The sequence below is a fragment of the Silene latifolia genome, chromosome 3 (assembly GCF_048544455.1).
Source record: "Silene latifolia isolate original U9 population chromosome 3, ASM4854445v1, whole genome shotgun sequence".
Lineage (NCBI taxonomy): Eukaryota > Viridiplantae > Streptophyta > Magnoliopsida > Caryophyllales > Caryophyllaceae > Silene > Silene latifolia.
Window position 1 is genome coordinate 89,205,554 of NC_133528.1, and position 24,901 is coordinate 89,230,454.

Consider the following 24,901-nt stretch of genomic DNA (forward strand, 5'->3'; position numbering starts at 1 on the left):
TCAATTTTCATCATTTTTGATTTTAAATGTTTAGTTAGAATTTCCCATCCCTACACTAGTATGGGCATTGTCCTCAATGGCCAATATGATAGGAAATTATGCAATGTAATCTATATGAAAATGCAAGATTTCTAAACTAGTATACAAACTATATGATATATATACAAGTGATGCAATCTAATCTATCCTATATGATGCATGCGTTCGATTAATTGGAGAGCCAATTTAAATTGACTCGCATTCCTTGTGTGTGAACTTCCCCAAACCGATCAAGGCATTATTTCTAGTGTGAAAATAGGGGAGTTCATGCACAAGGCAAGGATGAAATGCATGAATTCTAATTGTCATTTTGGATTTTGCAAACGGGAACAATATATGAGACACCTCAATGGAACCAAGGTGGGAGTCCTTTAAATGGTGCTAGGACTCCAAACTACCAAGAGCCAAGACTGACTCTACAAATGATCAAGATTAAAATTTAAGAGAAGAGATAAAAACAAAGCTAAAGGAGGTGTAGGAAACTCACAATGGAATAGGTTGAAGTCAAGTAATGAAACTCGCACTTGTGGTATCCTCCAATAAGCCTTGTCAACCCTCAATTGTCGCTCATTACAACATCATCATAACCGGCCTCGTCGCCGCCATCATCATCACTTTCACCATCAATTTCTTCATCATGTTCTTCATCATCCACCTCCATTGACCCGGAGGATTCACCACTTTTATCATTTTTATCTTATAATATTTGTCCAACAAATGCTTATAAGTCTTATGTTTAATTATCCTACATACATAATTAAATATTAATTTGATCATACAACAATTATATGAAAAATTAATAAACATATATTCACTCAACTTATTGAGTAATATTTTATCATTATATCATCATGTAATGGGTCCCATAATAGCTAGTTATTTAAATTTATAACCTCTTGCAAATGTAAATAACTAATTACCTATACCTTGAAATATTTAGAAAACCTCAACATTATTTAGTGAATTAATATATTAATCCACTAAATTGAATCTTATTTAATCACTTTACAATAAGATACATATTTTCTCTTATAAATATAAATTATTCTTATTTAAGGAGTTAATTAACTTGTATCGATATACAATTAATTAACTTTACTGATAAGGGCATCATCCTTTAGGTGTGACCTTAACGGATCAACTAATCACCACCGTTAAACGACAGCAATGTCTAACTCTAGTTAGCTGATCATTACTGATAAATGTTGATCAGTTGACTATATAAATGAATCATCCCTTACATATTCTTAATATGAGATTTAAACATGTGATCGCACTATAGTTGAGGACACATACTCCAACAGAGTCTTCATATAAGCCGTTCCAAAATTGTTGAACAAGGAACCACTCACTAAGCCCATGGTGTGGACAAGAACGACAAGTATCCTTAAATCTCTCCCATGCTTCATATAATGATTCCTCATCTCTTTGCTTGAACCCGGTGATTTGGGCTCTCAACATATTGGTCTTCTCTGGAGGATAGAATTTCTTGTAGAAGGCAAGTGCTAACTTCTTCCATGAATCAATACCAAGGGTACCCTTGTCAAGGCTCTTCAACCATTGCTTTGTGGTACCGATTAAAGAAAAAGGAAACAATACCCATCGGATTTGGTCTTGAGTAACTCCGGTTTGAGAAATTGCATCACAATAGTCGCAAAAAGTCTCCATATGTAAATGAGGATCTTCACTAGGCATCCCTCCAAATTGAATTCTCTTAACTAATTGTATGAATGCGGATTTGGAAATGAAATTACCGGTTAAATGTGGTGGTGTAGGAGTACTGTTTGGTAGGTTCTCCTCGGTTGGTATGGAATGAGATGAAAATTTAGGCATTGTGGGTTGATTTTGTGGTTGGTTTGGAATTGGGTTATCCTCTCCTTCTCTTGCAAAAGGGTTGATAAACACAATGTTATTTGGTTGAATGTCCACTATCTCTCCAATACCTACAACCCTTGAAGTACCTCTAGCAACTCTTCTATTGTTGGTTAAGGTCCTTTCAATCTCGAAATCAATAGGTAATAAATTATCTTGTGATCTCTTAGTCATGCAAAATATCAAACAACTACAAAACAATTAGAACAACCTGAGGAGATTGACTTCCCCAAGGTAAAGAAAGACACAACTAAAAACAATTGGTATAGAATGAAATGAAAATTTAGGCATTGTGGGTTGATTTTGTGGTTGGTTTGGAATTGGGTTATCCTCTCCTTCTCTTGCAAAAGGGTTGACAAACACAATGTTATTTGGTTGAATGTCCACTATCTCTCCAATACCTACAAATCTTGAAGTACCTCTAGCAACTCTTCTATTGTTGGTTAAGGTCCTCTCAATCTCGAAATCAATACGTAATTAATTATCTTGTGATCTCTTAGTCATGCAAAATATCAAACAACTACAAAACAATTAGAAGAACCTTGAGGAGATTGACTTCCCCAAGGTAAAGAAAAACACAACTAAAAACAATTAACGAAAATCAAATCAATTGAACATCGTCCCAGGCAACGGCGACATTTTTGGTGTCCGTGAGATTAAGTTTGATGTACTTAGTCGTTATTGCTACCTAACAAAAACAATATTAATATCTTCACAAATTACTCTTAGTAGAGTGATAATTAAAGGTCGGACCCCAAGGGATGGGTATCGATTTAAGATTTCAATTGCAAGTAGTTATGTCTGAGGGTCTCACAAATTGGGTTGAGATGAGATGTGGTCTAATCTAATCAACAAGATGAATGTAAATTTATGAAATCAAAGTAAGCAATTAATGGGGTTTGTAAACAATTGATTAAAGGTACTAGGGTGTCATGGGTTCATAGGGGATTCGTGGAAATAGATCATACAAACATGTTCTCAATTAGAAGCAAGCACTTATTGTTGTGATGGGATCGAGTTAGTGTATATCATACAATCCCTAGGAAGATTTAGGTCCCGGAGCCGAGTCGATCAAGACTTTACAACACCTACAAGTCGACTTAGTCTCTTCCTATTCAACTCTATGCATGGTCTAACAAGGCTCGAGTTGGTTTATGTCTTACTAGCCTCATTGAAAGGATAAAAGATGGGTAAAAAATGCAAGGTTTCATAGTCTAGCATTTCATCAAACATAACATGTGCATAGGTTTAAATCACAATAAGCAAGCAATTAATTATGAGAACATATTAGATTAAGCATAGATCAATTCTCATGATTGTTTCCCCTAATTTCCCATTAACCCTAGCTAAAGGACTACTCACTTATGATCAAGTTTAGCATGCTAATAACGTTGTCAATCATACTAACAATGCAAAACATGATGAACAAATGATGTGATTAGGAATAATTAAACAAGGGTAAAAGAGATTATACCTATTTGAGATGATCCAAATATTAAAGCAAAGAATAATAGAAGTAAACTTGATGATTGACGGAAGGTTGTCAATCCTCCAATAAAACCAAATAATCTTCTAATTATCCAACTAAAACTAAGAACAATTAAGATATTAAGGAAAGATTAAGATGTGGTTAATATTGAAATGTGTATTACAACTTTGATTAAGACTAAATTAAGAGAATGATTATTGTAAGATGATAATAAGATGATAGTATAGGTAGTACAATAGGGTATTTATATTAAAATTAAGTACATGGATTATGGTTACTAAGGGCATAAATGACCATTAAGACCCTAAAAGAAGCTTGATAATTTTGCTACTCCCGAGGGACATGCGCGGATCATGCATCAACTCCCAAGGAAATCCGCGCGTCCTAGCCTGAAGCACGGTTGGTCCTGTAAGAAGATCCACCCGGGGTGGCATCAAGACTCTCGGATCCTGGCTCTGGGACGCTCCTCCTGAGCTCAAGACGCTCGGGTCCTTGGACAGAGTTTTCTCTTATTCTTGGCTTCGTAACAATCCGTGAGGATTGCCTTGGGAATGCACGGATCTTTCATCACTGCCCATTTCACTTCATTTATTTGCTTAGGCTTCTAGTGTCGGTCTCCTCTTCGATGCTTGGTCATTAGATGCGATCCATTTAGCTCCATTTTGTTCCATAAATGCAAGGCTAACAATCCTCTCCTACCAAGGACACAAAACCTCATAGAATATGCAAAATGGGAAACTCAAGATAAGAAATAACCCTTATATATGCTAGAAAGCATGGGAACGAGGTTAATTCGGGGACTAAATGTGCTCAAATATGAGTCACATCACATTTGAACACCGTCAAGCCTTGCCGCAAGCGCTAATGAACATGATCGTATCCCCAAGTACTACTCCGGATAATATGGTCACCTACGTCGCTCAAAGTCAACCAGGGCTCACTAATGCCGTGACCTTTTCAGATGAAGACTTACCTCCATTTCGGCCAAAGTACTGTTTGGTCTTGTATATTGCAGTGGCATGCCTCCAAAAACACATCCTAATGACCCTTGTCGATGACGGGTCGGTAGTCAATATCCTACCATTAAGATATGCCCACGTCTTGGGCCTAGACAAGAAAGATTTCATCTCAACTACCCAAACAATTCAGGCATTCGACGGGACAACCCGGGTATCCGGAATCATCGACTTGGTAATTTAAACAGGATCCATTGAAAGGAAGGTGGGCTTCCAAGTTATCGATGTAGCCTCATAATTTTATCTTTTATTGGGAAGGCAATGGATCCATGTACTAAGGGACGTGTCCTCCACTATACACCGAAAGTTCAAGATCCCTTTCGAGGATGGAACCATCACCACTGACGCACACCCATCGTGGTGGCTGGAGGGGATGTCACCTCTGAAGTAAGTTTCAAAATCGCTAATGATACTTATGGTTTTGAAGTCATAAGGATGATCGAATCCAACCCCGAGATAGGAAATATAGACCTATACACGGGAAGCCACGTTTGCGAGACAATCCTCAAAACAGGAAAATACTTCGGTTTTTGTATGTACCCTCGAAGGAAGGACACGTTTGTGCTAAAACCGGCATTCCCAAAAGGAACAACATTTTGGCTTGGATATGAGCTCATTGAAAAAGATCTTTTGACAAAGAAGAAGAAATCGGTCGAAGACCGAGAAATCGAAATGGAGCCCCATACCTATTGATGCTAAATGGGTATTTCGTCAGGGCCGGAAAAGATGAACCATGTTTGGACTTTCAAGAACCCATTTACGACTGGAAGAATAAAAGGATGGTTCGTGGAATTGAAATATTCCAAGACTGTTATTACATGCCTGAAGACGTACTAGCCGTAATACCAGAAAAGAACGATTCGACCCCTATCGAAAATGGGAGGGAATTGGCTCTCCTTTTCGGAGAAGAAAGAAAGAGGGTAACACCGAGTGAAGACTTGGTTAGCATGATCCTTCGAAGCTACAAGTTTGATCCATCTACCCTCATCATTGATGTTTATCCTAAGAGGAGTATTTCTGGATGGAGGAAAACTGTTAAATGGACCGATAATAGAGGTCTCCTCTTCAAGTTGACTACGTGAGAAGGAGAAATGTTCAAGTTGGATGATGGTTCCGAGTCTGAGTCTGAGTCCGAGTCTGATAAGAGTCCTAAGTTTGAGTCTAAGCAGTTACGTGTCGAAGCCACCCTCCCAAGTCTTTCCTTTTAATGCACCCCTTTCTAATTCTAGTATCTCGGGCCCTGTCTCGGGTATCTCTGTTGTCTCGCCACTGACCTCTGATCAGTTGGCTCAAATGTTAGTGCATTTCGCGCAATTTCAAAATAATAATAATAAGATAAACCAGTTTGCTTACGACTTGTTGTATTTACATTGCAATTCAATTTTTGAAAATTATTGTTTTAGTAATGACATTGAGAATGAGGCCGAAGGCGAACAGGTTGAAGAAGAAGAAGAGGAGGTAGAACCACCTCCACAGTTGGTAAGAGGGTTAAAAGAATATGACCAAAGAAACTCGGTGATCGAAGATACACAAACTATCAATGTGGGAACCACCTTAGAACCACAGAAACTTAAGATAGGAACTACCTAAGATCTCGTAAAGAGACAAGGGTTCATTGACCTGCTGATTGAGTTCAAAGATGTTTTCACATGGTCTTACGAAGACATGCCGGGAATCGATAGGGAAATTGTAGAACACAGGATTCCGATCAATCCAGGGTTCAAACCAGTAAAGCAGAAGCTACGCAGAATACGTTCGGAGTGGTCTTTAAAGGTTAAAGAAGAAATTGATAAACAGCTCAAAGCCGGGTTCGTCAAGGTGTCAGAATATTCGGATTGGGTCGCCAATGTACTGCCTGTACCAAAAAAGGATGGTAAGGTTCGCGTGTGCGTGGACTTTCGGGGTCTGAACAAAGCTAGTCCGAAGGACGACTTTCCATTACCTCACATCGATATCTTGGTTGACAATACCGCAAATCATGCATTACTTTATTTCATGGATGGATATTCCAGATACAATCTGATTAATATGGCCGAGGAAGACATGAATAAGACAACATTTACGTCTCAATGAGGAATCTATTGTTACACAGTAAAGCTTATCGGTTTGACAAATGTCGGGTCAACGTACCAGAGAACCGCAACAACGTTGCTATATGACATGATGCACAAAGAAGTTGAAGTCTATGTCGATGACATGATAGTTCATTCAAAAGAAGGTAGTGGCCATCTCGGGGCGCTACTGAAATTCTTTCAAAGATTGCGAAAGTACAACATGAGACTGAATCCATAAAAGTGTGCTTTCGGGGTCACTTCTGGCAAACGGTTGGGTCATATCGTTAGTCACCGTGGCATCGAAGTAGACCCATCAAAGATAAAAGCCATTATGGAAATGCCACATCCCCAGATCGAGAAAGATATTCGAGGTTTCCTAGGAAGAGTTCAATATATAAGACGTTTCGTCGTGAAGTTGACAATGATTTGTGAGCCGATCTTTAAGAAACTGAAGGCCGGAGAACATGTTATGTTGGATGACTAGTGTCAGGCCGCATTCGATAAAATAAAGGAAGTGTTATCTTCTTCACCAGTTTTACACCCACTAGAAGTCGGGCTGCCATTATCACTATATCTAACTATTACGGATACAGCAATGGGGGCTATGTTAGCCCAAACAGTCGACAAGGAAGAAAGAGCTATTTACTACATCAGTGAAAAGTTCTTAGACTATGAAGTAAAGTACACACCTCTTGAAAAGACGTGTTTGTCCCTATTCTGGGCAACGAAGAAATTATGACATACATTACCTGCTTAGCTACAGTATGAGTGTCTACTCCAAAATGGATCCGATCAAGTACTTGTTTGAATAACCAGTGTAAAATGGAAGAATGTCGAGATGGACCCTCATGTTTTCAGAGTTCGATCTCAAATATGTACCTTTGAAAGTGATCAAGGGAAGAGCGGTCGCCGATTTCCTCGCCGACAATCCAATCAAAGAAACAGAAGCCTTCGACACTAGGTCATTTCCCGACGAAAATGTGGTACGCGTCGAGAATGACATATGGGATTTGTAATTTGATTTAGCGTCAAACTATATGGGATATGGAGTGGGCATACTTCTTATCTCGCCAACACGTGAACACGTGCCCGCATCCATCAAGCTGGATTTCAATGTCACAAACAACGCCGCTGAATATAAAGCATGTTTGCTTGGTTTACGCAGTGCTCTAGACTTTGGCGTGAAGAATTTTTTAGTACATGGAGAGTCATCCCTTGTGATGAATCAAGTGGGCGGGTCATGGAATATTAAGAGCCAAAGTTTGGCCCTATATCAAACCAGAATCGAAGAATTGGAAAAGTACTTCGAGGGTATTCGATATGTTCACCGCCCAAGAGAGGAAAATCAGTTTGCAGATGCATTGTCCAAGCTATCTGCCTTGATCAACATTCCTGACCACATAGACAGCATGCCAATATGTGTAGAACGAAGATCGTCACCTGCCTATGTGAATGCAATCGATGATGCCCAGGAAGGTGAAACCGAACCCTCGTACACAACCATTTTGAAATTCAAGGAAACATGAGAGTATCCTCCCGACCTTGAGACGCGTGGGAAGCACGCTTTGCGAATGTTATCCGCCCAATTCATCAAGACCGATGATGGGCAATTGTATAAGAAGACGACTCCAGGTGTTTTGTTGCGATGCATCGATACACCGACAGCTAAAAAGGTTATGGAGGAAGTCCATGACTGTGAATGTGAGCCACACAATAATGCCCATATGTTAGTCCATAAGATCATAAGGCTTGGTTATTGTTGGACAACAATGGAAACAAATTGTTGCAAGTATGTTAGGCACTGTCATAATTGTCAGATATTCGCGAACGTGCAGCATGTGGCACTTTCTTTGTTATACACCATGACGTCACCCTGACCATTTTTAACCTGGGGAATAGACATCATTGGAAAAGTAAACCATCAGGAACTGGAGGGCATTGTTTTATCCTAGTTACAATTGGCTACTTCACGAAGTGTGTATAGGCTAAGTCTTACAAAGTTTTAAAAGCGAAGCAAGTAGCACGGTTAATTCAGAATGACATCATTTGCCGATTTGGAGTAACACATGAGTTCATCAGCGAACGCGGAACTCATTTCCAAGACGAGACCGCGGTTATACTTGAAAAGTATAAAATCAAACATCACAAGTCATTACCATACCGAGCACAGACGAATGGTGCGGTAGAGGCTGCTAATAAAACAGTTACAACCATTTTGAGGAAGATGTCTGACAACTATAAAGAGTGGCCAGAGAAGATACCCTTCGCATTATGGGGGTATTGAACTTCAATTAGAACAGCCACAGGAGCAACTACGTATTACTTGGTATATGGAATGGAAGCGGTTCAACTAGTTGAGCTAAAAGTACCATCCCTAAAGATCGTACTGAAAAGCCAGGTTCCTGAAGCAGATTGGGTTCAAGCAATATATGATTCACAAGTCATGCTCGATGAGCGACGTTTGAACGCATTATATTATGTCCAACTCTACCAGAAAAGGATAGAGAGAGCTTTGATGTGACCCATATTTGTGCACTTTATTCCTCTAATTGAGCCTATTTTGCATACTATTATAACTTTCCATAGCCATTTTATCCGTCAAATGCTTTCTATTTTGCTTTCCTATCGCCTTGTGCTTGTTTTGTAGGAAAGGAGACAATTAGGCGAAAATTCTTGTCTCTTGAGCTTATTTGGAAGGACATTGACGATCTTAGTTGAACGAGTGTGGACGAACAGGCAAGAACTAAAGACCAATATTGCAAGAATAAGAAGTATGCGAGAGGAAGCACTCTGAAAAGCAATCCGAGCGTCCAAAGCTTCAAAACGCTCGTCCTATGCCCCGACAATCCGAGCGTCCCGAGCTTCAGCCGCTCGTCCTACCCTGCCCAGAATCCAAGCGTCCTACCCTTGTGTACGAGCGGACCAAGGCGTCTTCATTAAGGATGCTCATCTCTCCAAAATACTTGCATTTCCCTACTTAGAACATAGAATTGTTAATTACTAATTTAGCCTTAGTTAACCTAATGAGGAACCACTATATATACCCCATTTGATAATAATCCAAGGGGGCTTCCATATTAGAAATTCCTCTTAGATTAGATTAGGAGTAGATTAGAATAGATTACTCTAAAATCTTTCCACTAAAATTCACATTAATCTCTCCTTAATTATTGTTCAAGTTTATTACTTTTGGGTAATTGAAGATTATTGGGTTATTATTGGAGGATTGATAACCCTTCATCAATCAATCAAGTTCTCTTCTTTTATTCTTGCTTTATTATTTAGATCATCTCAAGTTTGGTATAATTCCTTTACTCTTTACTCTTTATTGTTTATTTCCTTAAGCTTTTATCATGTTTATACTTGTTATAATGATTGACACCATTAATGACATGTTTCCCATGATAAAGAGTGAGTAGTCCTTTAGCTAGGATTAGTGGATAATTAAGGGAGAAAAACAAGGGGAATAATCATGCTTAATTTAATATGTTTCCATGATTAAGATTGCTTGTTTGTTGTAATGTCAACCTATGCACATGTTATGTTTGATGAAATCCTAAGCCTATGAATCCTTGCATTTACAACCATCTCTTATCTATTCAACTTGACTTGTAAGATATAAACCAACTCGAGTCTTGTTAGACCATGCATAGAAGTGATTAGGAGGAAAGTAAGTCGACTTGTAAGTGTTGTACAATCTAATCGATTCGGCTCCGGGACCCAACTCTTCCTAAGAACCGTAAGACATAAACCAACTCGGTTCGTTTACAACATTAATTGCTTGCACCTTTGTGAACATGTTTGTATAATCAAATCCCATGAATCCCCTATGAACCCATGATATCCTAGCACTTTTAATCATTTATTTACATCCTTCCTTTTATTGTTTGTTTTACTTTATTGCTTGCATTAGTCTAGACACAACTACAAACCAAAACAAATTGTGACACTAGCATAAATTGAGATAGATAGACTTAGAACCCAAAGCACACCGTCCCATGGATCGACCTCGACTTACAACTAGTCGTTTGTTGAGAATATAAATGTTTTTGATTGGATTTGTGACGACCAACTCTTGTCCTATCAAAATGGCGCCGTTGGCGGGGACGGTGTTATGTGATTAAGTTCTTTCTTTTTTTTTTTTAGGTAAAATGTGAGTATATAAAATATATCAAAAAAAGATAATCATAATTACAAGGACAGGGTTCGAATCCCCGCTAAGGCATTTTAACACAAAAAACCTATGCTTGCCTGACAGTCAATGGCACCATTGCTTTCTAGATTACACATTTTGCTACGAATTCTCCTCTGAATTAGCTGCTTCAGTTGATGTGCTATAATGTCAGGTCTCTGAACACACAACTGATGTCTCGCATTGTTTCTCTGAAACCAAATGGTATACCAGAATGCAGTTTGAACGCACGCAGAAGCCTTCCATTGCAATCTGTTCCTGTTTGCAGATAGTAATGCATCAAGATCATGCATTGGCTTACCAAACCAAGCTGCAATACTATCCTTAACCTTACTGGTGAACCTGCACTCTGAAAAGAGGTGGTCAATTGTCTCAGGTTGATCTCCGCATAAAATGCAGGCATCATCAGGGCACAAACCAAAAGCATAGAGCTTGGTTCTAATGTTTAGTCCATCTTGCATAAGCATCCAAGCAATAACAGAATGTTTAGGGATGTTCCAGTTATTCCATACAAGATTAGACCAGGCAATTTTGGGGTGCTGACCCATCAACCATTCATATCCATTTCGCATAGAGTATCCTTTGGTCGAAGATATCCAAAGATTATCATGAAAACCACTCTTAATCCTTCTTTAACCTTACAAATGCTCTTCCAGGTCCAGGGGGCATCGTTACCAGGGGTATAATCATGCCATTTTATTCCCTTTAAATACACATTTGCAACCCATTTGATCCAAAGCCTGTCAGGTTTGATATATAGCCAATTCACCAATTTTCCCACTGAGGCAGTATTCCACATCTCTGCTTTTTTAATACCTAGGCCTCCTTCATCCTTTGGCAGTGTAACTCTATCCCATCCCACCAGTGGAACTCTGTGGTAATCAGAAGAGCTACTCCATACAAAATTCCTGCAGATGGCTTCTACTCTCTTAATAACACTCTATGGAATAATGAACATGGAAGCCCAATAATTGTATAGAGTGTTGAGCACTGAATTTATTAGAATAATTCTTCCTGCATATGATAACTTCTTTGCACCAAGACTTCGAATTTTAGCCACCATCTTTTCTATCAGGCAATTACAGTCCCTTTTGTTCATCTTTCCTAGCTGTATGGGTACTCCCAGATATTTAAAAGGCATTTTGCCTACCTGGAAACCAGACACAGCAAGGATGTCATGCTATAAGTCCTCCTGCATCCCATTAAAAAAAATTTCTGACTTACTGTTATTCATGCTTAAGCCTGAAGCTTTAGAGAAGGAGGTGAAAGCTCTCAAAAGTAGGAGAATAGATGGAGCATTCCCTTTATAAAACATCAACAAATCATCCGCAAACATAAGATGAGTGAGCTTTAGTCCCTTACACAGAGGATGATAATGAAATGGCCATCTTGCTGTAGCAAACTTAATGAGTCTTGTCAAGTATTCCATAAAAATTGTAAAAATGAGAGGAGACACAGGGTCTCCTTGACGCAGACCTCTCATACCTCTGAAATATCCAAAATTATTAAAATGAGAGGAGACACAAGGTCTTGTCAAGTATTCTAAAGGAAGTGGACTGAATGCAAGCCATAATCAGATTAATAAAATGTTGTGGAAATTTCAGGCCAGTCAGCATTTGCTCCACAAATTCCCATTCAACTGTATCATAGGCTTTTTGCAAGTCAATTTAGAATAGGCATCTAGGTGACACATTCTTCCTGGAATACTGATGCACAATATCTTGACAAATCAGGACATTTTCAATAATGGACCTCCCTTGAACAAAAGCTCCCTGACATTCATGGATAATATCTGGCAAGACTAGAGCTAATCTGTTGCAAAGGAGTTTAGAAATGATCTTGTATATCATATTAAAGCATGCAATGGGCCTAAATTGTTTGACAGAGGTTGGTCTCTCACATTTGGGAATCAGGCACACATTGGTTGCATTTATCTGGCTAAGTAATTGACCAGTTACAAAGAAATCCTTGACTGCCTCAAAGACATCCTGACCAATCACACCCCAAGCATCTCGAAAGAAACCACTTGAAAACCCATCAGGTCCTGGGGCTTTGTCAATGGGAATAGAGAACACCACCTGTTTCACCTCCTCAAAAGTCACTGGCTTGGACAATATGTCAACATGACCCTCATTACATACATTACCATAGGCCAAGACAGCATCCCTCACACCCTCAGTGGGCTTTTTACTTCCAAGTAAACCTTGATAGTAATCCAAGAAAGCATTCTGAATGATACAACTATCTGAACAAACAGTTCCATGCTGATCTTCAATTTGGATGACAGTGTTCCTTAAGCATTTTTTCCTGATAATACCATGGAAGTAAGCTGAATTTGTGTCCCCCTCCTCTAGCCATTGAGCCTTGGCTTTCTGCTGAAGGAAGTTGTCTCTATCTTTACGAAGTCTCCTAAGTTTTGCCATAACAACAATCTCCTGTTTAACCAGATCAGAGCTAGTGGGATTCCCACTTAACTGCAACTGAATAGTATTTAGTTCTTTCTCAGCCTCCACAGTTTGTACTTCAATATCAGCATAGCAGGTTTTGTTCAATTCTTTAAGGACTGCTTTCAATTCCTTAATCTTTTTCACAATACAAGACATCTTGGTGCCTAGGATATTTCTGTCCCAAACCTCCTGAACTTTAGGCAAGAAATCTGCAGCCCCACTCCACATAGAAAAATATTTGAAGCTCCTATTTTTCTTGACAGTTAACTTGTTGTTATAAACAACACATGGGGTATGATTTAACACTCCTTCTGGATGAAAATGCCCAACCATTTCAGGAAACATAGTAGTCCAGTGTGAATTAATAAGAAAACGATCTAACCTACTAAAATTCCCATGCATATCATCTTGTTTGTTCGTCCAAGTGAAGAAGGCCCTAGTAGCCTGGATATCAACCATATCATAATTGTTCATACAATCCACAAAAGCTTCCATATCTTCAGGCTTAGTCAGACCCCCAAGCCTTTCATCAGGATTCATCACTGTATTAAAATCACCTACAATAGCCCAAGGTTCAGTGCAGCCAGCAGCATAGTTATTCAAACAATTCCATAACCCAATTCTTCCAGTTCCTTCATTAAAAGCATATACCATAGTTAAGAAGAAACATTTCGCAGTAGCTTTGATTTGAACCTTTGCATGAATGAATTGAGGATCATAATGCAACACCCAAACATCAAACAGATGAGGTTTCCAGAGCAACCACACCCTACCTCCCTTATGCGTATGACAATTGGTAGTAACACACCAACCATCAAACATATTGAGAGAAATATTACTCACATTAGTTCCATTTATTTTAGTCTCAAGTACGCCAAAAAGGCCTACTGAGTGATTATTCATAAAACATCTAACCAACTTCTGTTTATTTACACTATTAAGTCCTCGTAATGAAAATCCTAACTACTACCCCAATTTTTCCTACTAAAATCACCACATCCATTATCCACAACAACCACCTACCCAAAACTCACTTTACAATCAATTCCAAATGCCACAATAAGAGCACTTTCACACATACCCACAACAAGATGATGAACCCATTCAAAATGTGATTCTCCAAATGATGGGAGATCAACAAAATTTCTTCAAACAAATGCTAGAGGAGTGCCAAAAAAGGGACAATGTTCTTCAAGGCATTGTTACCCAAGGTGAGGAGTTGGAGATTCAAATTGCCCAAATGAAAGAATCCCAAACAATCACTCCCCACCATTCCTTGGACATTGATCGTGAGTGCGAGTTTGAAGGATTTACCTTTGATGAGAATTAGGAAGAGCCAATCTCTCTAAGCTCTTATGAGTATGAAAGTGTGGTATTTGAGGAGGAATATATGAGGTTGAGTAAGCCAAATACTCTTAGCCTTTGTGAGTATGAGGGTGTGTTTTTTTATGTGAACTTTGAGATGTTGGAGAAAGAGTTAGATGAAGCACCCATTTATGATTCATATGAAGATAGTAATGATGACAAGACCATAAAAGAGGCTTATGAAGAATACATGTCTTACAAGGTTCTTTGGAATAGGGGAAAAGAATGGACTTGTGATATCACCTTGCTTGAGGAGCCTATCCTTGAGAAGTTTGAGGTATGCTTCCGTGAGGAAGATGAATGTCTCTTCCCTATTGACCATGAATACCTTTTAGCACCCACCATGGAGCCAATGATTATTGGAGATGATATGGTGGACCTTCTTCAAAAAGTCGAAGCATCATACAAAGGGTACTTGGTGGAAAAGCTCAAGAACAAACTTGCAAATGAGCTTGCTTGTGGAAATTTGGCACTCACAATTTTGACTCCAAAGGTACCCCGTCATCAATGCCATATGAATTCTCCTTATACTCTTGAAGGATTGACAAATTCAAACGCTATCATCATCACCGAAATTGAAGGAGAAGGTGGTAAGTGGAAGTCTCCCGACGAGTATGAACCATACTTCATGCCTTATGTCGACAAGAATCATGGGCTTATTGGTTTGAAGTATTGGGAAAGCTCTAGTGCCAAGGACAAGGTGAAAGAAAGGATATATGACAAACTTCCTTGGCCAAATTTCACGTTCAAATGGAGCAACCCATACTTATGCTTATTTGGAGCTTGTTCACAAGCTTTTGATCTTCTTCTAAGAGCCTTGAGCTCTATGGACAAAGAAATTTTACAATGTGAACTAGTTTGGTGGAGTCCTATCTCAAACCACCATTTGTAAGATATTTCTTGAACCTTTGCCTTGTATAATATTGTACATTTTAGCACTTTTATTTATAATTTCTTGCATGAGAGTAGTGAGAGAGAGTTTTCTTAAATTTTTATTGAGCAAAATTTCAGAAAAAGATAAGGAGGAATAACAAAAGGGCGCAAAGGTACGATCTTGCAAAGTAAAGAAAGAAATGTTTGAAAAGCAGCAAGGGACGCTCGTCCCGAGGGCAGGACGTTCGTCCTCAGCCTTCCTCAGGGTTCTGTTTGGCGGTGACCTGAAATCCGAGCGGATTATGGAGCAAGACGCTCGTCCATAAAAAGACACCCGTATTATCAGTTGCACGCTCGTTCTGTAGGATACCTGAAGAAAAGTTTCGCACTCGGCTAGAATCCGAGCGGATTCTGAAGAAGACGCTCGTCTGAGTTCAGCCGCTCATCCCAGGCTCGGTACGCTCGTCTTTTGTCCACCCCAGCTGAGGCAGAATCCCTGGAATGAAATCTGAGCGGATTTTTGCTAAGACGCTCAGACCACCTGCAGGAAGACGCTCGTCCCGACCATAAAGACGCTAGGATTCCTGCACTTACCTCGACTAATCCGCCCAAGCCCGACCCTCAGCCGCTCGTCCCACCCCACTTTTCTATAAAAACACCTCCACCATCCCTCACTTCCTCATATTACCTAAACCTAATCCACTCATCTTCATCTCCAAACACTCCCTTCACAACAAAAACGAACCAAACCCTTACTTTCCCAAATAAAAAATGATGAATCTCAAGGGAAAACCCAAGAAGCTCGTTGAAGCCGCTACGAAGAAACGCAAGGGCTCATCTTCTTCATCCCCTCAAGAAAGGATGCCGCCAAGAAACTTCCATCCCGTGATAAGAGGAGTGGTGGAGCAACTTGAGTACTTTCCGGAGGTACTCTTCACATCCGATGACCACCGCACTAAGTTCGTCAAGTTGCTAGGTAAGCATTACGAACCGACTCAATTTATTCACAATAGGGTGTTAGAAATCCTAGGTATAAGGTACCAACCCGAAATGTTCTTTGACTGTTTGGGGATTGGGAATTTATTCCATGCCCATGAAGAGACATACCTGTTGGGAAATGTGTCCTCAACAATAGTGCGATCACATGATTTAAATATCATTATTAAATCTCATTTCAAGAATACGGAAGGGATGATACATTACATATATATAGTCAACTGGTCCACACATATCGGTAATGATTGGCTGGCTAGAGTTTGACATTACTGTCGTGCGACGGTGGTGATCAGTTGATCCCTTGAGGTCACACCTAAAGGACGATTCCCTTAATTAAAAAGGTTAATTAGTTGTATACCGATACAGATTAATTAATTCCTTAAAATTGAACAATTCGATTTGTGAGAGAGAATATTGATATCTTATTGTAATGGGATTAAATAAGATTTATTTTAGTAATAAAATGCTTTATTACTAAAATTGTTTATTGTTTGAGAAACAATAAAGATAAGAATGAATGGTTGATTATAATTACAAGACATTGTGAATTATAATTATATGACCCATTTTATTTACGTGATCAAGTATCACTAATCAATTTGTTGAATATAATTTAATTAATTTATAAAATGATATTTATGTGATAAATATGCATTTAATTAATTAGTAACATGTATCATACTACATGTGACATTTTGTGTGACAATTGACAAATTGACAAAATAAAATGGTAGTCCATTTTAAGACATGGACCGAAAATGGAGGGTGTGTTAGTGGGTTTTGGTTGTTTTATTTTATTTGATAAAATAAACATAATGATGCCTACCCACAACTAGTCTTACACATCTTACACACCTACTATTTTGAGAAGAGTAAAAGGAAAAGAAATGATGCCAATTTAGGCTCTTCCAACCGTGACACTCCCTCTCCATTATGGGTTGTTGGTTATTTTATTTTCCTTACACACACATTCATATGATGATAATTCATTCTTACAAAACATGCAAAAAGGTTCATGCTTTTCTCTCTTCTCTCTCTTTAATCTTCATCAAAAAGATGAGATTTTAATCCAAATTTGTTCAAAAGATTACTAAAATTATCAAAGTAATATATGAGTATTAGTAATCAAATTTAAGGTAAACCACAATATAAACATCTAGTACATGTTAGTTTGTGGGATTAAGGGATTGTCTTGGGTGCTACTAATTGGAGAATCTCTACTTTGGGATTTTTGTATGTTCATCCATTATTGGAAAGCTCAAGAACAAGAGAGAAAGGTGATCTCTCTTGTGCCCATAAACCGAAAATCCATATGTAAGAATAATGCTTCTTCCTTATTTTGTTTTAAAGTTTGCATGCATAAGATCAATCTTTAATTTTATGACAAATTAAATTATAACATATATGAGTATGTTAGTATATATAGATCTACTTTTCCAACAATTGGTATCAGAGCCATGGTTGTTTGCATGCAAATCGGTTAAAAGTTTTTCCGAGTTATAAAGAATAACATATAAAACTTGTATATTTTGTGTTATTATGATATATCACGAAATTAATCCATGCATGTTAATATTTCTGGTCCTAAAATGTTTTAGGATATTTTGGTTAAATTTACGGATTTTTATTGTTCATATTTTACAATAATGACATTTAAATATGATTTTATGAGTAAAAATGTCATTTTCGGTCTAAAATTTGCTATACTTCGAATTTTCAGGTGATTTTTGGATATGTTGTCACATATATTATTTTGAGATAACCTGTAAATTTTCATAATTTTTGGACTTGTTATGCTCGAAAAATGGATTTTTCATTATTAAATTCGGATTTAGGTGAAAAAATAGGTTAATATGAGATAAATTTCGAATCTGGTCATAGAAATTTAATATGTTCTCACATGCAATTTTACAAGATGTGTGTAAAATAATTGGCTTTAAAGAAGTCTTTTTGCATGATTTATGGATTTTTGAAGAAAAATAGCATAAATAGTGACATTATTAGTGAAAAATTAATAAAACATAATCTATGACTTAGGAAAAACGTCTAATGTTGCTTTTTATTATCATTTTCAGATCTAAAATTGAAAAGTTAATGAATATAATTTTTCCATGTTTTTATGATTATTTTTTGATTAAAACCGATAAACCGCAACATTGTTTTTCCGGAAAATTTTCGAAATTTTTTAACCTAAGATTTTGAACATTATGAGTGTCATGGTAATTTTCCAGAATGGTCATGAGTTTAAATTTCAAATTTTGAATTTATTTGAAATTTTGTGATTTATTTGAAGTTTATAGCTTATTTTTGTAATTTTAAGTCCTTTAATGAACAATTTTATAAATATGAGTTAATTATGGTCAAGTTATTAGTGAAGACTAAATTTTGAGTCCTAAGAGGTTAGGGTAATTAACTTATGCATAAATATGAATTTATGTAATTTTTGTGATTATAAAATGTTGAAATCACGCAAATCCGTAAAAACCGAGTAATATACGATATTGGCTAATTAAAGGCGATTTAGCATAAATTTGAGCATGTTCATACATAATATAATGCTGCATTTTTCTTTATGATTGTCATAATTTTAATTTATGTAATTTTGAATTATGTAATTTTACTTAGTATGGCCTTAGTTTTTTTTTTAATTGGTATTTCCCGAAATGTATGGGAATATCGATTCGGTTGTAATTTTATTGTGATCTCGTATCACTGTTTTGTAATTTAATAGATTTATTTTTATTTTAGTTACAAATGTATAATAGGAAATTATGTAATTTATTATGTAATTTTATTCATTCCGGAGTTTCCAAAGACGGATTTCTTCAAGAATGGCGATACATAAAGACGGTGTTACCTCGAGATGCGTGCCACAACCGAAGTTCAAGGGACCAATGGAGTTGGTTTCCGAATATGTAATAGTTAAATAGTTTTTTTATTTTAGGAAAGGCCATACTAGGATTTATTTATCTTTATGCTTTCATTTTATTTTATGTCACATGCATCGCTAAATCGCCATAACTAAAACATGCATCCTTATTTTATCGAGTTTATCGACCGTGTCAATTAGAATTATCGTAGTTCACCGCTTTAGTTCACTTAAAACGTGATAGATAATAAATTGACATGACCTCTCGCTAAAAGAATTAATTGAGACATAGCCTTACCAAATAGTAGAAACCATGAAAACCTATTTCGCGAGGGAGTGCACTCGGCCCTACCGGGGTACAAACCTTGTTACGTAGGGGAAGTGGGTGATGAGTGTTAATCCACCGAGTTCATGTTAATGAGGGTTTCATCGGCCATACCGTGCCCAAGTTGATGTGGATTTGGATCATGGACACATTTATTCGAAATTTGGATTGAGCTCAACGGAAGTATTCGCGACCGTAGTTGCATGTGTTCCGGGCTATAGATAATTATTAGAGTAATTTTATCGACCAAGAGTTCTAAAAGTAGAATCGATTAAAACGTTAATCCACCGAGTTATATTGATAAAGGTTTCATCGGCCATACCGTGCCTAATTCGATATGAATTTGAATCTTGGAATCATTTATCATAGTTGGGTAGAGGTCACTATGTAAATGCATTACTTGTTATTTACAAGTATTAATAAAACGATAAATGTTAAGTTTTCCACTATCCCGTTATCATATTGTTCTATTTCTTTACCACAATTCATATACGATATCATTTCGATTTTTGATTCAAATCTCCATTAAAATATCGTAACTAAAGACAAATATGAATTTGCTTCTAAAACCTCAAATGAACCATTGCTAAGGATCTCTTGTAAAGAGTATAGATTAAAGTTATTCATTATCAAACAGGTTTTTGATTCTTGACTAACACATCTACTTACAATGGATTGTTTTTCATATACTTAATTGAATTAAGTACCTTGAAGCGATAAATTATTTTGGTAATTAGTTTTGTCAAGAATTCGTAATTGACCAAAATAAACGCAACCACTTCAATGAAAGTTTTAAGACTAAAACGAACAAATGAAGATAAATCTTCATAAATTCAATTTTGCTTCTCAAAGCAAAGACTCATTGAAATGAGTGGGAGCATTCTCTTAAATCGTTAAGATGAGGACGAGGTTCAAGAAGTAAAGATTATAATGGAATTGATACAAGGTAATGTTAAAGGTAAAGTTGTTGAGAATGACGATACTAAAACTATCAATCCCGACCGATAAAGTTTCCATTGTCTTAAATGTTGGACACGAGAAAGGAAACTACCCCAAATTATTGAAGAATCAACAAGTTAGTTGTGGGACATCTAATGGGACCTTCTTCTTTAAATGTTTATTTGATTAAACATAAATTTTGCTAGTACCACTTCGTCATTATTAGGAACCAGTGGAGGTTTTCATCATTATGTTTGATACATAGGATGATTAGAATATGACGACTAGCAACGACGAAGTCAAGAGATAGAGTCATTGTGTACTAAATCTAGTTTTCGGGTTTGGAGTTGTACTTAATTGTGACTATTAAGTACATAAACTCTAAATAAGAATACAAACTTGTTAAGATACAAAAGAGGTTTCACTTTTGTGACCCTATACACCACGATTTGATGTATGGCTAGCCAATTATCAAGGTGATAATATTCTAAACCAAACTAGAATGATATATCATGAAGATGATGCAAGACTTAAATTGGTAACCCAAGATTAAACCTTAAAAATTTTGGAATGATGAACGCAAAGAGTTATCGAGTACTCTTGAAACCATTAGATTGTTAGTGGTATATGCGTATCTTCTATTCAAAGCAAGATGTCTCGTGCCTTTTGGTTGAAAAGGAGATCGAGGTTGTAAATCATCGATCCAAAATAGGTTGATCATTTTCTTTTACCAACGATTTAAGTTGACGCTGATATGTTCACTTAATAAGGTAAATAGAGAAATCTTTGAAGAATTCAAAGAGTTCAAGGAATCACGATTTAGTCGTGATGGGATTATCAAAGTGAAGACTTTGATATAAGCCAAAGAAAATGTGATATAGTATCACAAGTTAATCTCTCTTAGCACGCATTATGGAATAATGTGTGATTAGATAAGAAATCAAACGCTATTCGATATGGTTTGGATTTCAATCAAGTTACATTGAGTTACTTGATTCTTTTGGGGATTTTATCATTTTGTCTAAATTATTTTTCCACTAAAACTAAAACGAATCATATGAAATATGATATGGTAAGGGACCATGTTTGTAAGTTTTCACAAGAAACAAATGCTCATTTTTCACTTTCAATTATCACGAGTACGACGGGTTTGCGGCTCGTGAAGCTGTCTTGCTAAAATACAAGTTTATTTTTAGAAGACAGAGTGGGAGAAATTATTCAAGAGCCACAAAGAATGCCACAGAGAATGTTATGTCGCAAGAAACTGGTCTTTCTTGGCTACATGAGACGTTTTGTGTAAGACATTGTTTCTTTAAAACCTAGGAGGTTAAATTCGTCACTTGTTGAAAATGATGAATTCATGCTACTTTTAAGAAAGTAAAGAGCTTATAACTTACAAAAGAAATTGTTTGATTCAAGTTGATTACTTCTGGAAAGTAATCAACAAATGACTTACATAAGAGTGTTTAAGTCACAACCCAATACAAGGCTCAGAGCCATGAGAATCCGAAATAAAAGGCTTGATTAGTGACAAAGGGTTTTGCACTAATAAAGAGAGATTTCAAAGCTTGGTTGGTGGCAAAGTGTTTTGCGCTAGTTGAAATGCTTAAGTCTATTTGGATCTTCTTAGGGATTGTGTTTCATTATGAAATACATAGCAAGTGAATCTAAAACCCACTTCTTCAAAAGAAAGAATGTATTCAATACATGTCATGAGTTTTATAGATTCTTGCAATCCTAAGGTAATGTGCAACTTAAGAGATGGTCTTAAGTAGGACATCGATGAGTTGGAATCAACATTTTGATCATGTGATAAAACATTTCTCGATAAGTCGAGAAGTTGTGTTTATACATGGAGTTTAGTGGGAGTTACGGAAATTTTAATTAGTCCGATATGTGGATGACATATTGATAATTGAGAATGATTTAAGACTTTTGGAGTATTATAATACATCTTGAATGTCCGGATTTATGAACATAAATCCACATGATGTTAGCGTCAGTAAGAAGTCTTATGTTGATAAGATTCATGACTAGTTCAATTATATTGAACATATTTGATTGATTTCATTTGCTTCCGCTGCCGAATCAATTAAAAGGAAATGATGTATAACACTTCACATGCTTTGAGTATGATGAATTGTTTTCAAAATCGAATTTAAGTGATCTTTACCAAGTAAGCCATAAAGATTACCCTTAAGTGCATGCAGAAGCATTAAGGAAGTAAAACAAAGTGTTTATGATGCAATTTTGTGTAAGGGTGTTACACAAGTGACAATTGACAATTGAGATTGCGCATGGTTTCCGACAAAACCATAATCAAAACACATCAGGATGGTTAAGATACCATTGTGGCAATGTTAATTAAGAAGTAGATTTTCTAGAATCGTTCTAGGCAATAAAGAACAATGAGAAATGTTTACAACGGAAATTGAGTACACTTGCAATCATGAGATGTGCAAGAGGATGAGTCTCGCACACTGTGAAAACAGTGGGAGCTATTCTTAGGCTAAGAGGGCCTATGTCTTGATTGGATCTCGACACGTACTCAGAAAGTTTTGTAATGCAAATGTATACATTACAAAGGAAAACGAGTATGTAGTAAGGTTGAGTAAGGTACAAAAAGTTGATAAAACCTACTAACCAAAGCCTTCTCATAGGCTTAACATGATGAGTCATGTCATTTCAATTAAATTGAGATGAATAACTACATAAAAGATCAAATTAGATTATAGAATATGAATTAGTAATCAAGCATTGACTATTCATATGTGATAATCGCATTTGTCGTTCGAGTTTTACTTTAAAACTCTTTTATTATACTTTGTTACATCCTAACGGGTTGTAAAGACAATTGAACACCGTTAAAGTGAACACGGATTAGCATTGTATTCGCCCATAGTCACTTATATGAGGTGACGTCTCGAAGTGACTAGAGTGTGATGCGATTGATGGAAAGTTCAAGTGCCATAGAGTCATGTGAGATGACTAGTCGATCACATAGGCAGACTGTTAGGAACACTTTGTCGGGCAGTGACCGCTTATAGAGTTCTGGCAAATTTATAAAGCCTGGTCGTGGCGAGAGCTACTATAGTATTCTAATGAGTCGATTCTTTTGACTAAATACTGTTCACCTAAGATGGCACAGTTTCAGATTAACTTTGATTTGTGTTACTACGACCTTCGTAAATGGGGTCAAATGGGCATATTTTGGGTTATGATGGCTGTGTCTAGTCGAAGTGAATAAGTGCGATAGGAATTGTCCACCCCCTTGTCAGGGTTAAAACAATATCTCAGGGCCACTCGAGGAGTAATTAACTGGAAATGTGTTGCCACGCTCGGAAGGTATCCATGGTGGATAAATTCCGGTCAATCAGTTATTCTCCAGATCAAGGAAACCACTCTCGATATGATCACTTGCAAGTACGACCCGAAAGACACCTTGCATTGAGTGGGAGATAGTAATAGGACAAGAGAATTGGTGACGCACACTTGTCGAGGACAAGTGGGAGATTGTTGGGAAATGTGTCCTCAACAATAGTGCGATCACATGATTTAAATATCATTATTAAATCTCATTTCAAGAATACGGAAGGGATGATACATTACATATATATAGTCAACTGGTCCACACATATCGGTAATGATTGGCTGGCTAGAGTTTGACATTACTATCGTGCGACGGTGGTGATCAGTTGATCCCTTGAGATCACACCTAAAGGACGATTCCCTTAATTAAAAAGGTTAATTAGTTGTATACCGATACAGATTAATTAATTCCTTAAAATTGAACAATTCGATTTGTGAGAGAGAATATTGATATCTTATTGTAATGGGATTAAATAAGATTTATTTTAGTAATAAAATGCTTTATTACTAAAATTGTTTATTGTTTGAGAAACAATAAAGATAAGAATGAATGGTTGATTATAATTACAAGACATTGTGAATTATAATTATATGACCCATTTTATTTACGTGATCAAGTATCACTAATCAATTTGTTGAATATAATTTAATTAATTTATAAAATGATATTTATGTGATAAATATGCATTTAATTAATTAGTAACATGTATCATACTACATGTGACATTTTGTGTGACAATTAACAAATTGACAAAATAAAATGGTAGTCCATTTTAAGACATGGACCGAAAATGGAGGGTGTGTTAGTGGATTTTGGTTGTTTTATTTTATTTGATAAAATAAACATAATGATGCCTACCTACAACTAGTCTTACACATCTTACACACCTACTATTTTGAGAAGAGTAAAAGGAAAAGAAATGATGCCAATTTAGGCTCTTCCAACCGTGACACTCCCTCTCCATTATGGGTTGTTGGTTATTTTATTTTCCTTACACACACATTCATATGATGATAATTCATTCTTACAAAACATGCAAAAAGGTTCATGCTTTT

The 24,901-nt window shown here is 36.8% G+C and overlaps 1 protein-coding gene and 1 non-coding gene across 2 annotated transcripts; both read left to right on the forward strand.

Annotated features, from left to right (window-relative positions):
* Window positions 1-1,393: 1,393 nt before the first annotated feature.
* Window positions 1,394-1,500, forward strand: LOC141650115 (small nucleolar RNA R71). The gene has a single exon (XR_012546173.1). It is a non-coding gene; the product is annotated as a small nucleolar RNA R71 (small nucleolar RNA).
* Window positions 1,501-7,065: 5,565 nt separating this feature from the next.
* On the forward strand, window positions 7,066-7,996 carry LOC141649319 (uncharacterized). Its single transcript, XM_074458012.1, has 2 exons — window positions 7,066-7,151; window positions 7,636-7,996. The coding sequence occupies exons 1-2, from the start codon at window positions 7,066-7,068 to the stop codon at window positions 7,994-7,996; spliced, it is 447 nt and encodes a 148-aa protein (XP_074314113.1).
* The last annotated feature ends 16,905 nt before the right edge of the window (window positions 7,997-24,901 follow it).

Bases quoted from the DNA above. Each gene is read 5' to 3' on its own strand.
- LOC141649319 (XM_074458012.1), top strand. From the start codon at position 7,066: ATGGGGGCTATGTTAGCCCAAACAGTCGACAAGGAAGAAAGAGCTATT. The intron at 7,152-7,635 runs GTACACACCTCT...TGGTTTACGCAG, and splicing joins TTCTTAGACTATGAAGTAAA to TGCTCTAGACTTTGGCGTGA.